The 15,180-nt window shown below is 48.2% G+C and overlaps 1 protein-coding gene across 3 annotated transcripts in view; it reads right to left on the bottom strand.

Annotated features, from left to right (window-relative positions):
* Positions 1–15,180, bottom strand: part of PLPP3 (phospholipid phosphatase 3) — an 87,621-nt gene that overhangs the window by 15,537 nt on the left and 56,904 nt on the right. For all 3 annotated transcript variants that reach the window (XM_058717283.1, XM_058717281.1, XM_058717282.1), the window contains exons 3-4: positions 10,546–10,826; positions 10,080–10,137 (exon numbers count right to left, since the gene is read on the bottom strand). In XM_058717283.1, the coding sequence (XP_058573266.1) occupies positions 10,080–10,137; positions 10,546–10,826 (339 nt within the window). The remainder of the gene's footprint in view (positions 1–10,079; positions 10,138–10,545; positions 10,827–15,180) is intronic.

The following is a 15,180-nucleotide window of genomic DNA, read 5'->3' as shown; positions in this document are numbered from 1 at the left end:
GTGGGTTCCAGCCCTGCGTCGGGCTCGATGCTGGCGGTGCAGAGACCGCTTGGGATTTTCTCTCTCCCCCCCTCTTTCCGCCCCTGCCCCATTTATGTGCACACATGCTCTTTCTCTCTCAAAATAAATAAATAAACTTAAAAAGAAAAAAACAAAAAAGAATCCACAGCCTGGCACACACTGGACACTTCCTAAGTTCACTAGTTTCTTTTCATCATCTTCTTTTGAAGATTTGAAGTTTGACTGAAACTCACTAAAGAATACTAACCAGGGTAGGAAAGCTTTCTTTTCTGCAACCCGTGACAACTCATTTCATGCATTTGTGTGTATTCCTGGAGATATGGCTGTACAGTCCCTACATGACTCGCCTCTTAGGATCGTGTTGGAAATAAAACGCAGGATCGATAGGACAGGTTATCGAGATAGTCACAAGGGGATGCTTCTGCTTCAAAACAAAGCAACCCTACCAAAGGCCAAGTGTCTAAGTCTAACTATGGATTTTTGAGCTTGAATATAAAGGAAACACATAAACCAACCAGACAATGCCAGGGAGCTTTCACACAGAGGTTGACAGATACTGGGCTGGGTGGAGTAGAAGAGTAACCTGAAGAAAAATGGAAGAAAGAAAAAAACCACCTCTGGCCGAGGCAAAGAAATGACGTCAACTGAGCATTGTCCCTTGGAGTTATCTGGCTGCAGTTTCCGTTCTAACCTCTGGGCACAACCTACTTCCCAGGTTCCTGTGGGAACTTGGGAAATGAAGGGGAAAAGGCAAGTGGACAAGGGGAACTTCCGAAGACAAATCAAAGGCAAGCACAGGGGGAGACCAGGAGAAAGGGGAAGAGAGCACAGGGGAGGAGCCGATGGCCCAAAGATGGACCTGGGACGGCAGGGATGGGACTCTGCCCTGCCGGAGACAAAGGGACACCTTCCTCCTGGTGGTCAGGAAGGACCAGCCACTGGCTGGTCCTGAGGAGAAAGAAGGGTGGAAGATTCCAGAGCCAGCCCTGACAGGGCGGGAAAGTTGGCCAGCACTGAATCCACAACTAACCAGAAAGACAATTTTAAAACCCAGGCCAAGAAAACAGCAGGCAACTCTATAATCATTATGAAATGCTATGAATGTGTTATTGGGCAATCTAAGAATAACGAATGAGAAATAATAAAGAATGCACTGATGGGGACGGTTGAACAAGTGATAAAGATCAACAGTTTCTCGTATATAAAAAATAAAAACTTGAAAATCTACAAGAAGAGGTGATGGGGCGCCTGGGTGCCTTAGTCCGTTAAGCGTCGGGACTCTTGATTTTGGCTCAGGTCGTGATCTCACAGGTGGTGGGTTCGAGCCCTGCGCTGGGCTCTGTGCTGACAGTGTGGAACCTGCTAGGGATTCTCTCCCTCTCTCTCTGCCCCTCCCCTGCTCACACTCATGCTCTCTCTCTCCAGATAAATAAAACATAAAAAAAAAAAAAAAAGGAAAATCTCACTGAGCCCTGAGTTTTCTCACAAATAAAATAAGTGTAACAGCCACTATCTCTCAGGCTGTAGTACAGACGGCTGCTATGGTAGAGGAGGTGCCTGGCACCAAGTTCTGCTCAAGACACAGGTTTTATTCTCTAACCACATTTCTTTTTTTTTTTTTATTTAAAAAAAAATTTTTTTTTTTAACGTTTATTTATTTTTGAGACAGAGAGAGACAGAGCATGAACGGGGGAGGGGCAGAGAGAGAGGGAGACACAGAATCGGAAGCAGGCTCCAGGCTCTGAGCCATCAGCCCAGAGGCCGACGCGGGGCTCGAACTCACGGACCGCGAGATCGGGACCTGAGCCGAAGTCGGACGCTTCACCGACTGAGCCACCCAGGCACCCCTCTAACCACATTTCTTAACCCGGCCCTGAGATTTTCTCCTTTCCCTCAACTGAAAAGTCCGCAGATCCTCAGAAAATGCTTCTTTAGAATCCTCCAGGGCTTCTCCCTCCCTGTGCAGAGTTTAGGTCATGGGCCTTGGAAATGAGGGTGGGGCAGAGGAAGGGTGGGTTTCCCAACCGGACACGGCCCACATCTCCCCTTCTACTGACTCAGATACTGGAGCTCACGAAAAGAAAAAAATAAATACACCAGAGGAACTTGAAGAGAGAGGAAGAGACCAGTCATCAGGAGAGCTTCAGGAAGGGAGTGCTTATGAATGAAAAAGGAGTAGGGGCCACAGGAAAAGAATCCCTTTGGGAAGCAGTCAGACGTGGACTGGCCGGCAGCACGCTGAAGCTTGCTCCTCTGCTCCCATCGGTAACCAACACATTTACCCACGAATGGCTCAAGGCTTCAGGGCTGATCCTGGGGTCTGCAGCTGGGGCTTCAGGGGGAAAGCACAGAGGCGGCGGCACCGGGAATTTTGGAGTGAAGCGGCCCCAACTCCATTCCTGGCTCTGTCACCTCCTAAGTGGGTGGGCCCCCAACTTCTCATCTGTGGAACAGGTACAACACTATCTCCCTCTCAGGGTTGCCGGGATCGAATGGGACACACAGGACCCTGCCTGGCGTGACACGGGAACTCAAGGCACTCTTCAGACACCTGTGTCAACCCTTTACGTTGGTGAATGCCATTTACTCGCTGACGATGAGGGATTTCGCCAAAACAAGTAGATTACCAAAGCAAAAGGTTGCACAATAACCTTCCACCTTGTGGCTAATTCTGATTTGAGAAGCTGTTACAACAGGCTTGGAGGCTGACCGAAGGACCTGGTAAGTCCCTCCATGCCCCAGCAACCCTACCGCTAAATGGATTAGTTTCTGCTGGTTCATTAGCCCAGTTCTCCTGCTCTCGGAAACCTGAGCCTGGGAACAGTCCGTGGGGCAAGAGGCTGTGTTCACTGCCATTCCATGGGAGGAAGTCGCACTTCTGACCACAACACTCCCATGGCCCCTGTCCTAGACCAAACAACAAGGAGACTTGCCCGGAATCAGAATTTCTGCAGGGGCTTCAGCAAAGTCCCAGGCACCCTGAATGAGTAATTAGCAAAGACATAAGCAGAGTTGGACAAAATCAGAAAGGCTGAATCACCTTGATCTCTCCTCGTGGTCAGCAGCCCTGAGGTCCTGACCGATCTGTCTTTACTTCCCCTTTTGTGTGAAGACCTCTGGGATGGGAGAATCCACTTCTAACCATCAGTGTGACACTGCATAAAAGTGTCTGATTTGCAATCAGAGCAAAACCAAACTTGAATCTTTTCTCTGCCCCAGGCCAGCTGGGGGACTCTGCTTCTCTGAAATTTCTGCTTTCTCTTACAGAATAAGGGAATTTGTTCATTAAAAAAAAAACCTCCAACACATATCGTGTACATCTGTTCAAAATTGTGAAAGACAGAAACATGAATAAAAAATAAGTTCCTCCATGCAAAAAGAATATGTTCACATTAAAAATTAAATCTCGGGGCGCCCGGGTGGCTCAGTCAGTTGGGTGTCTGACTTCGGCTCAGGTCATGATCTCCCGGTTCGTGGGTTCGAGCCCCGCGTCAGGCTCTGTGCTGACAGCTCGGGGCCTGGAGCCTACTTCGGATTCTGTGTCTCCCTCTCTCTGCCTCTCCCCCCTGATGCTCTGTCTCTCTCTCTCTCTCTCTCAAAAAGGAATTAAATGTAAAAAAAAAAAAATTTTTTTTTTAATTAAATCTCATTCTTTTACTAAGATTCTTCTCCCCAATTGCTAAAATAACACTGCTGATTGAAGACAGGTAGCTTACAACAGAAAGGACTATGTCTGCCCGTGAACCCCCATCCCCAAAATGATGTATGTGGAAGTCCCTGGCACACCCAACTCACTCCCTAAATGGAGTTCTCTTCTCCTTCCTGGTCCTAGCTCCCAAACTGGGGTCCTGTGGAATTCAACAAAAACTCTTTAGAGAGGTCTGGCTGAACTCAAGCTGGCTCCTCTGGTCTGAACCAGCCGAGTCACATGTGGGGTGAGTCACACTCCTTCTTGCGAAGTCATTTGTGTTTCATTACATGATTTGCATACTGGTGAAACAGGTCGGTACTGTCCTCTTACTTCATTTCCATTGCTCTTGGGACTGCTCTGCTCAGAGTGAAAAGGAGGCTTTTGTCCCTCCTTACGTCCCTGCATATGCTCTCTTCCTGGAAGTCGGTCCAGATCACTGACACCCACAGGGAGAAGAAACTTTCTCCCTCCTCTCAGCTCCTCCACGGCTCACGCCTGGCTCTGGTGCCGGTGCCTGGTGATTCGTCTACGTGGTGCAGAACGGGCATTTCTCTCTGGGAAGCTATTCGACTACTTTCAGGACAAAAGAAGAATTTTTAGTCGACTTTTCTCCTCCTTGAGAAGGGGATCAGCTCTTGTTTTCTGTCACTATCAGGGGGAGAAACATACACTCCCCATTTGTCAAGCACGGTTTCAGACACAGTGCCGCGGCTTTAAACGGCCTCACCTGCAACTATCACAATCATCCTGTTGGGTAGATACCACCATTGTGCCCATTTTTCAGATGAAGAGATCAAGGCCAAAAGGCCCTGTCACTTGCTCAAGGTAACAAAGAGCCACGATTTACACTGAGTAAGATGTGTCTTTTTCTAAGACTGAGGTCTAACCACAGAGCCTGGCTTCCTTTGAGGAAATTAGTGCTCTCCACACAAAGTAACGGTCTTTTATACTGGATTTGTCTTAGGAGAAAAGCAATTTGAGGGGACTACCCGCTTGTCGTGGACTTAAGGACAACCTACAGGAAACATGTGAACACTCATGCTCCTTGAATTCACCGGTCACATACTTTTACAAGGCCCATGTCAAAACACAAGCATACAGCTTTTGGAAGAGTAAGGGTATTAGAATCTCTGACCTGATCATAAGCTAAGGAGACCCTGTGAACTGAGTCAGTGAGCCTCAGAGTGGAGTTCACAGCCCTTCCCTTGGGGCTCCGTGCCTCAGTCCACCCGAATTGGGGACCTCATCCAACTGTTCTGAGACTTTACCTTTCAGGATTTCCACACCAAATACGAGGTCTCTTCGTGTCCTCAGGTGCTCACACAAGGTCTGGCTCAGAAACTGCTGGCTGGCTGAATGGATGGACAGACTGATGGATGGGTAGATGGACAGAAGGGTGGTTGGATGGATGGATGTAGATGGGGGTGGGGAAGAGTTTGGAAAACATTTGGTACAGTGGTTTATTCCCCTTACAAACAGCCATCTTGTACCTACAAGGGGTTTCACCAGAAACTCCCAGGATCTGTGGGCATGTCTCGTGGGCATACCAGACCCCACCGCTCCAGGATTCTAAACACACTGAACAAAACCTCAATGACTAACAACCACAGGCCAGGGAACATGGCGGTCAGAGGACAGCCGCTTCCCTGTTTCCTTGGTATCCGACAAACCCTTTGACACATAAACATTTCTCATGGGCACTGCAGTAAAGAGCCAGTGCATAAACAGTTCAGCAAAGAGGCAGCAGAGGCCTTCCTTACACCACATAGGTCCTTCACGATCTATCAATTCAGTGATGAGGAGAGGAACAAAATCTGCATGGAACGGAAAGAAGCATGGCCTGGGAATGTTGAAGAGCCGAGATTGATTCATTCACTCACTCGTCAAATGTTCATTGCAACTAAGTGTCAGACGCTGTTTGGGGCAGTGGGATACAAGAGTGAGTCAAGAGAGAAAAACGTCTCCCTCATGAAGCTTACAATTTATCCGGCAGAGATAAACAAAGAAGCGAAGAATATATAGTATGTCAGATGGTGAGAAACTGGTCGGGGGCGGGGGGCAGGGATTAGGCTGCACAGGGGAGTCAGGGAGTATTGCAGAAGGGGGCCAGGAAAGGCTTCTCTGACCCTGAAAAAGGCAAGCGGCCAAGGTTCACGTTTGGGGAGGGGAGCGCAGCAACAAGGGAAAGGCCTCACCACCAACTTGCTGCCTGCTCTGGGCTGGAGAAGGAGGAGCTGGGTGGCTGGTCCCAAAGGTCCTCTCAGCTTTCACTGCGCCCTCCCGCCCCTGCTTCCTCCCCTACCAGCCATCCCAGCTAGACCGAAATGAAAACCTGCAGCCCCCAAACCATCGTCCCCCTTTTCACCTGCACAGGGGTGGTCCTTCCAATCTGCCCATCTTTACCCTACGGGAACCCTTCCCCAGCTCTGCCCCCCTCCACTCTGGGCTGGCTGGGGGTGCCACGACCCTGAGCTTCCATAAGATCCCACGTCCACCCCCCACCCCCACCCCAGCACACAGTGTACCCAACCGCTGTCACTGTCTCCTTGCTCCCCTAGACTGAACTCCCCAAGGCTGTGACCACGACTTCCCCATGTCCGTAATTCCACCCCCTAGCACGCTGTTTGGTGTGTAACAGCCACCCACTGAATATGCGCTGAACGCCAAATGCCGAAACCGTGTTGAGTCCCTGGAGGGCAGGGCCCACGTCCGATGCACGTCAGGGGCCCCGGGAGGTAGCAGGGTGCTGACACAACACAAGAAACACCAGGTTGTCTGGTTGCTACATGGTTTAGTGCCTGTGCTGGTATAGGCGTTTTATCCAGAAAGCCAAGTTATCCTCAGTCCCCGACCAGGGAGGGTACAGGGCCAGTCCAGATGTGGTTCCCTGGGGTTGGGGCCAGGACTCCGGGCTAGGAAAGCTTCACATGTGCTTATACATGCTGTGGGTTTTTCTTATTAGAATCTGCATTAATCACTAACATGCCTTAACCTCATCTGTAAGCTTCTATGCCCAGAGATAATTTGGTGTTTGGGGCATGGTTTTTCCAAGCTAACCATTTTACAAATCAAAACCTAATACGGAGTGTCCTTCAAAGCCATGGGAGGCTCTAGATGGCAGCTGCCGTCAACAGGCCTAGAGTGCTTCCTGTCCGCCCCTCTCTTTGAACGCCAGGGCCATGAATGAGGGCATAAGTTTGTCCCCGAGGGCTTCCCATCTTCCCTTGCAGAGTTTAGGGTAGTTCAAACATCTTTCAAAGAGATTGAGAAGTAGATGCCATCTAAGTCCACTCTTTCATAGGACAGATGGAGAACGTGGGACCTAAAGAAGTGAAGTAGGGGCGCCTGGGTGGCGCAGTCGGTTAAGCGTCCGACTTCAGCCAGGTCACGATCTCGCGGTCCGTGAGTTCGAGCCCCGCGTCAGGCTCTGGGCTGATGGCTCGGAGCCTGGAGCCTGTTTCCGATTCTGTGTCTCCCTCTCTCTCTGCCCCTCCCCCGTTCATGCTCTGTCTCTCTCTGTCCCAAAAATAAATTAAAAAATGTTGAAAAAAAAAAAAAAATTAAAAAAAAAAAAAAAAAGAAGTGAAGTAGCGAAAACCCTGCGAAATACACTACTGTCTCTACTTTACAGAGGAATACACCGAGGCTTCAAAGCTCAGTGAGCAATGCCTGGTTCCAGAGCTAGTAACCGCCAGGGCAGAATCTTCCAGGTCTGCCTGACCTTGAGGGCGACCGCCATCAATGCTGCCATCAATGCTGGCGACACCCAGCTGGTTCAAAGGCGATTTTCCCCCAAGGCCCCAAGGAAGCTGCCCTGGGGGGGGAGGCCAGGGTCTCCTGTGGTCTCATTTGCCCAGCTCCAGTACTTTGGGAAGCTCCACATCCCCGGGGGATGGGTCTGAGGGCTGCTCTGACCGACTACAGCATTTCCCACTGACCCTGACGGGCAGCCGTGGTGTTCTAACTTGCTTTAGAAACCTCTGCAAATTGGACATAGAGAGGGTTGAGACTTCAGTATGACATCACATAGAGGAAGAGCCCTGGGAATGAGCACTGTCCTCCTTGGAATTTAGCCTCAGAGGTTGCCTTAGGGCAAGATAACCTCAGAGCTAAAAATGGAGCTATGTGTTTCTATGTTGTATATGTGGGTGTCCGCGAGTTGTGTCTGTCTGCAAGGGTCCTTCAACGTGTGATGTGCGCATGGCTGTGTGTGCACGTGTAGCAGGATGCAAGGGACGTGAAGGACTAAGGACGCTCTTCTCTTCCTCCCTCCCTCCTTCCCTTCCTTCTTTCCAGGAACATAAAGGCACTGTAATTTTTTTCCTCCCTCAGAGATGCAAATAAACACCCAGTCTGAACTACCCCTTACTCCTCACGCCTGCAGAGATCTCCAGCTGTAATCATCCTGGTGGTGGAGGATGGGGGCGAAAAGGGCATGTCATCCATTAAGGCAGCTCTGAAGAAAGGCAGGTCGCCTTCAGGTGAAATTGAAATTAGGGTCGGGAGCTTATATCCTTTAAGTTTATCCCAACGAGGTTGGTTTTGGGTTTGTAGTGCAGTATCACGAAAAGAACAGACAGCGATCCTGGTGGCATCGAGACCAGCCTTCAAATCTCTTTTCTGCCTCTTACAGGAGGTAGAACTTTTATTGTTTTTAATGTTTACTTATTTTGAGACAGAGACAGAGTGCGAGTGGGGGAGGCGCAGGGAGAGAGGGAGACGTGGAATCCGAAGCAGGCTCCGGCCTCTGAGCTGTCAGCACAGAGCCCGACACGGGGCTCGAACTCACGAACCGTGAGATCATGACCTGAGCCGAAGTCAGACGCTTAACCGACTGGGCCACCCAGGCGCCCCCGGAGGTAGAATTTTTATTACTAAACTTCTTAGCGTCAGGTTGGTTGGTTTGTTTTCAGCTTAAAACCGGGTAATCAAAACGCATCTCATCGAGTTATTGAGAGAACCAGTGTGGAAGAGAGAGCTTGACCCAGTGCCCGGCACACAGAAGGCACCAGAAACAGGTCAGCACCTTTATCTTTTGGGCGGCCATAGAGCACACAGTGCACACAGTTGGTTTCAAAATTACCCAGTATTTTTCTCTTGGAAGAAAATGAAGGAACATGAGAAAAATGAACAGAGACCCACTCCTCCAAGCACCTTTGCAAAACACTGAAATTACATTTGTAAAATTGCTTCCAGACCTGGGTAGAATACAAAAAAAAACAAAAACAAAAACAAAATAGGAAACGAAAGATCTTCGTGACATTAGCTTTCTGAAAGCCAAGCGAAAGCAAAACAACAACAAATGAAGAATGGAGGGAGTGTGATTCGTGTATAAACAAAATCCATGTTTGAGGTTTTCATAGGTTGGGGCCCACCTTTCAGCTCCGCATCCCAGGTAACGGGAAGCCGGGAGGCCTCCAGGCTTGGAAAGGATTGTTTTGGGAGGAGGGGGGAAACAAAACAAAAAAAACCTTCTGCTAGGTTTTCCAAATCCTAATTATGTTTTTTAAATAAGTCAAAATCAAAACGTTCTTTTGCAAACAGCTTTTGCTCCCCTGAGCTATGTCTGACCTCTCAGCGCCTTCTCGCTCTGCATCAAAGGGGCCGAAAGCAGGAAGTGCCTTGGCACAGGGGCCTCATTCAAGGGGAGAGGAGAGGCAGGGGACCGTTTTTTAACTCGCAAAGAGAAACAGACCAGCTGCTGTCTGTGCAGCAGCTGGGGAGAACCGGGCACTCACCTGTCCCTTCCCAGCACCTCTAGGAAGTCGGGGCAGACAGGGCCACAGGGGTTCAGATCATGGCCCCACCACTAGCTGAGGGACCCCCCAACATGCTGCTTAGCCTCCCTGGGTCTTAGTTTCTGGCTCCAAGCAGTGGGGATACACATTTCATACTTCGCCATGCTGTCATGAGGTGACGTGTGCTCATGGAGCAGAAGTATTCTGAAAAACTTGAAATCATAGCCTTGTTTAGTAATCCTTTCCCACAATGGAGACAGTAACTTATAACCCAGGGTGCCTGGAAGGGTCAACTGAATAAACAGATGGTCAGAAGACAGTACTCGTTACCATAAAATATTACACAAGTGTCTTTATCACTTTATAATTTCAAAAAGGGCACCCAAGCCTTATCAAGCAGCCATGATCAATATTATTTTTATTTGACAAATGGGAAAAGCCTAGAAAGGAAAACAACTTCTAACGCTGTGACAGAGCTCAAAACGGAACCTAACTTTTCTAGCTAACTTCTTTTTCAAGGATTTCACAATGGGGTCTATCCCTAACCATTCTGAGGGCTCTCTGCACAGAAGAGATTTAAGCTGGGGCTCAATAGTACACTCCACTGGAATCAGAAGGAAGGTACTTACCACCAAATACAGCATAGTGTACATGGAGAAGGAGGCGTGGCCAGAGAAGAAGGACTTCCTGCAAGAGCAAGAGAGGGCCATGAGAGGGCCATATGCACATCCCTGACACATGTCTGCCTGTCTGTCTTCTCTCCCTAGACCGTGACCTTGAGATCAGCACTGTCTTGTTTGGTTTTGCCACGTTGGCAGTCCACTGGGACATGTTTTCTAGAACCTAGCAGGCACCCATGAATGAATGAATGAATGAGTGGACTTACCAGTATTCTACCATAATTGCTTATTTACCTATGCATCTAAATCAACTGACCCCGAGTTCCTTAAGGATGGGGACTATGCCTCATTCACCCACTGAAACCAAAGCCCAGCGCTGAGCCTGGCACCTCATGTCGCAGGCGCCTTCGCAAGTGCTCCCTGAACTGCCCGTGTCAAAGCAGGCATGCTGTGGCCACGGCAGGTGGTGACTCACCTGGCCTCTTGGACTTTGCTGTCGTCCCCTCTGCATTTGTAGTTTTGGATGTAGCCCTCGGAGCAGTTGATCTGGCTGAAATCGGGGTTGCAGACGTTCAAGAAGTGAGGACGCAGGCGCCCAATGGAGACTTTGGCAATGTCGGTGAAGGACTGGCTGATGGCACAGCCGAAGAGGAAGCAGCCCACCTGCTTGTAGAGGGCTGCCACATAGGGATTCTGGATCGCTGGCCGGGACTTTTCCTTCAGGTAGTAGATACGGTAGAACTCCCCAGTGATGATCTGAAAGGAAGCCAACGGGGGAATTAGGTGGTCTCAAGACCCGTCATCAAAGTGGATGCTGTAAAGGATATTTCATGACTCGAGAGAACGTTCAGTACGTAATCGCAGGCTATAATCTAGAAAAGTCCCAGTGTTCTATTTAAGAAATATACAGACAGAAATACGCAGGAGAGGAAAGAGCAAAGTGCTAATAACATGGTCATTTTCTCCTTTTTAAAAAAAGTCCCAGCAGAAATATACAACTAAATATATTTATATATAAACACATATGATATGTAAAAATATAAATATTATGGATAATATGCAAAAAATATAAATATTATATATAATATAAAGTATATGCGTATTTTTTTAAACAAAGAAAGAGACAAGGACCCAGATATGGAAAAAAAAAAAAAAAATAGATGAAGAATCAAGGACATGGTCAAGGGTGGCCAGGATGTCAGAGGATCTGAGCAAATGTCAGGATTCTGAGCTTCTGAGTAAGGGCTATCAGCCTTGTGTCAACACTGAGCCGTGGTGGGGGCTTCTATAGGAGGGTGGATGCCTAAGACCATGTCCTGGGTGTGAGTCCCAGCTCTGCCACCTGCCCGGTGTCCTTCAGCAATGACTTAACCTCTCCAAGCTTCAGTCTCCTTCTCCTTGAGAGGAGGCTGCAGGCCTTTGCAGAGTTGTTGGCTTAAATCTGGTAACACGGATGGGAAACGACCTGGGTTGTAGAAAGGGATTCTTTCATTTTCCTTTGTAGAGGAATGCTGTGATGAAAGAATACTGCTCTACAAACCAAGAAGCTTTTTTTTTTTTTTTTAAATAGAATCCAGTTAACTATTAAGCATTGTATTTAGTTGGCATGTTTCTTTAGCTGTCTTTATTTATGTACTTTTTTATATTTATTTTTGAGAGAGAGAGAATGAAGGAAAGGCTGAGAGAGAGGGAGAAAGAGAGAATCCACTGACAGCACAGAGCCCAACACAGGGCTCGATCCTATGAACCCTGAGACCATGACCTGAGCCAAAATCAAGAGTCTGACTTAACAGACTGAGCCACCCAGGCGCCCCAAACCAAGGAACTTTTAACACAATGCCCTTCAGTGCAAATTTCCACTTGCAAATTTCCAAGTCTCAGCACATTGTCTCCCATCTCCTCAATCCTAAAGGGCAGCCAATGAGTCTGGATTTTCATACCCTTTCTCCATCCCACCTTGTTTACGCCTAATACTTAGGGGAGGTTTGTCACTCCGGTAAAAATTATTGATTACCTACTGCATACTAGGTATTGCTTTCATACACTTCATTTCATGAACTGCCTACAATAATCATGAGTTAGGTACGGTGGAAGCTCAAGATCAAGTCACACCGCCTGGTTTTATATTAGGAGTGGGGGGCCAGCCTGCTCTCCGTAAGGCAAATGCCCTTGAAGCCTACACAGCAGAGGACCAATCCCACTTTGGTGATGCCCCACCACACAGCCTGCTGCTCTTGTCTTAACTCCATAGCATAGCCCCGGCCACTTCCTGATTGCAACCACAGTCCAGGGACAGCGATGTTCAACTCATCACACACCACAAAGCTCCTTTCACAATTCCTCCCAGGGCAGGGTGACGAGCCACACTTGCTGCTGCAGGGAACAGACAGCATGTTCACAACCGCAAGGGAAGCAATAGACTGACATATCCGGGCACTCCTTTTCAACGTCTCCCATTATTTTTTTTTTTTTTACCGCTGGGGAAGGGGTCAACACAGGGGAACTGATCCAAGTTCTCAAGGGCTCCCACGACTAGCGGGAGGATGGCCAGGTGGCAGGGAGATGCCAGCCGGGCCCAGGGGCCAGCCGGAGTGGTAGCGAGAACAGCCACCAGCACTGCTAACGTTTACACAACGATTCTGTGTTTATAAATACCTGATTATTTCTAAGTGCTACACCTTGGCTCCCACATCACACTGAGCATGATTCTACAATAAAGAGAGACGGTCAAAGGCCAGTCCAACGCAAAGTCCTGGCTTAGGCATTCCCTGAGGGGCAGGATGAGTACCTGCTCTTGCAGAGGTGCTCAGACTACTGATTGAATGAATGGACGGATGGAAACAGGACCACAGTTTTCGCAGTTGTTTTATTGCAAAGTTGGAAATATCCTCTAAATATTACCAAAAGTCCTTTGAGAACATGTTGCAGAGATTAAAATCTGAGAAGCACAGCAAGTCAGAAATGAAAGGGTCCCCTATACACGGAAGAAACCGAGGTCCAAATTAACTCGCAACTGAAGATTGGACCCAGGTGTTCTAGCTCCCCGCCCAGCGTTCTTTCCTACGATTCCTGGTCTAACTCCCCTTTGAACCTGTTTATACTTTTACCCTGTGTAACCTTACAGGCTAACAAGTTCCAGATGTTCGCTACCACCGTCATGCTCTTTCTTCTTCTTTATTTATAAATGATGCTCACATGACTTTGGATGCAGGGAGAAGAAAACTACAGTAGGAGTCAGTAGCCAGCGTTCTCTACTCACTGAGTGAACCTGAGATAAGCCAGTTTCTCCATTGAGGAGACTAGACTCCGTAATTTATCACTTCCTCATTGCAATGACATTTTCTTGTTTTTGAAAAGGGGGGAGGGGTGCAAGTGAGCGACGGGCAGAGAGAGAGGGAGTGAGAGAGAGAGAAGCGGGGCTCACCTGAAGCAGGGCACGAGCTTACCAGAAGCGGGGCTTGAACTCACCTGAGGTGGGACTCGAACTCACAAACCGTGAGATCATGACCCGAACCAAAATCAGATGCTTAACAACTGAGACACCCAGGCGCCTGTACAATGACATTTATTTTCAACTCTCCCATACTACCTTCACCACGACCCTCCTAACCACGCAAAGGTAATCAGCAGTAGCAGAGGTAAGGTACTCCCTCCGAGATGATGCCACGGACACGGAGCAGAACCAAGGCTCCATGCACAATCCCCGCCCTTGGACGACTCCTGAGTTCCTTGAACCATACCGCGGCCACAAATGAAGAAACTCTAAGCTGGCCTGGTTTGAGCCCGATTTCCTATTTGATGCTGAAAAAGAACACGTAGCTTTTCACTGCAAATCAGCATCTCTTACACAAGTCTACGGATTAATCTCAGGGAATTCACTGCTGTGCTTGAGTTACTTTAGGGAGAAAGGGTTTGGTTACAACTCAAGGACTCATTTCAGTGCTAACATCCCTTCATTTGAAAACTTTGGGTTCGGTGCCACAGTGTCTCACACAGTTAAAATGTTTCCTCCTCTCACTGGAGGAGAAAGAGGTAAAGAAGGCATTTCGTGGCACCTCAGATTCCTGAAAACAATGCTAATAACGGCAGCAAGCTTTTACATTTCTTTCGTACTTTTTGGTTTCATTTGATCTGCGGCTCTGTGAAGTTATACCCATTCTGCAGCTGAGAATGGTAAGGCACTGAGGGAGAGTCACTAACCTGAAGGTTCTGAGGCTTCTAAGTGACAGAGCTAAAGGAGAGCCCAGATATTTAAGTTCAAAGACTCACAACACACTGTATTGAGAGAATTTTTGATTACAGATCTTCCTCAACCTATGATGGCATTACATCCCGATAAACACATCCTAAGTGGAAAATATCGTAAGTCAGAAATGCATTGAACACGCCTAACCTACTGAACATCACAGCTTCGCCTGGTCTACCTTAAATGTGCTCAGAACACTTTCGTTAGCTTACATTTGGGCACAATCACTACCAAAGAGCCTATTTTACAATAAAGTGTAGAACAGCTCACGTAATTTATTAAATATTGCACTGACAGTGAAAACCAGAACGGTTGCACGGGCACAGAATGACGTGAAGAGTACCGGCTGTTTACCCTCGTGCTGGCAAGGCCGACTGGGAGCCGTGGCTCACTGCTGGTGCCCAGCACCGTGGATCACTAGCCCAGGAAAAAAAAAAATCAAAATTCAAAATCAAAGTGTGGTTTCTACTGAATGGGTATTGCTTGTGCACCTCCGTAAAGTCGAAAAATCATAAGTCAAACCCTCCTAAGTTGGGGATCAGCCGTATTTCTATTGTTACTAAAAACGATCTCCACGGCCCAACAGCAACTGCGTATTTTCAAGGACAGGGCCAGGCTGAAGCCATTTAGCAGACACATGACTCCAGGACCACATGGCTTCTGGGGCAGCCCTGACAGATCTTACAGTTAATGAGCAACAAATTATGTATTTTCTCTATCCCCTTGTACAGAAGGGTCGGGGAGTCGACAACACAGCCATAAATCATCATTATGAACCAGCCGGACTTGGCTTCTTGTAATCCTAACCCTTAAAAGGCCATTTAATGAAATTCGGGCTGTGAAAGGCGGCCCGAATACCTCACC

Source organism: Neofelis nebulosa, chromosome 2 (genome assembly GCF_028018385.1).
Source record: "Neofelis nebulosa isolate mNeoNeb1 chromosome 2, mNeoNeb1.pri, whole genome shotgun sequence".
Lineage (NCBI taxonomy): Eukaryota > Metazoa > Chordata > Mammalia > Carnivora > Felidae > Neofelis > Neofelis nebulosa.
This window is presented reverse-complemented; position numbering and strand designations above follow the sequence as displayed.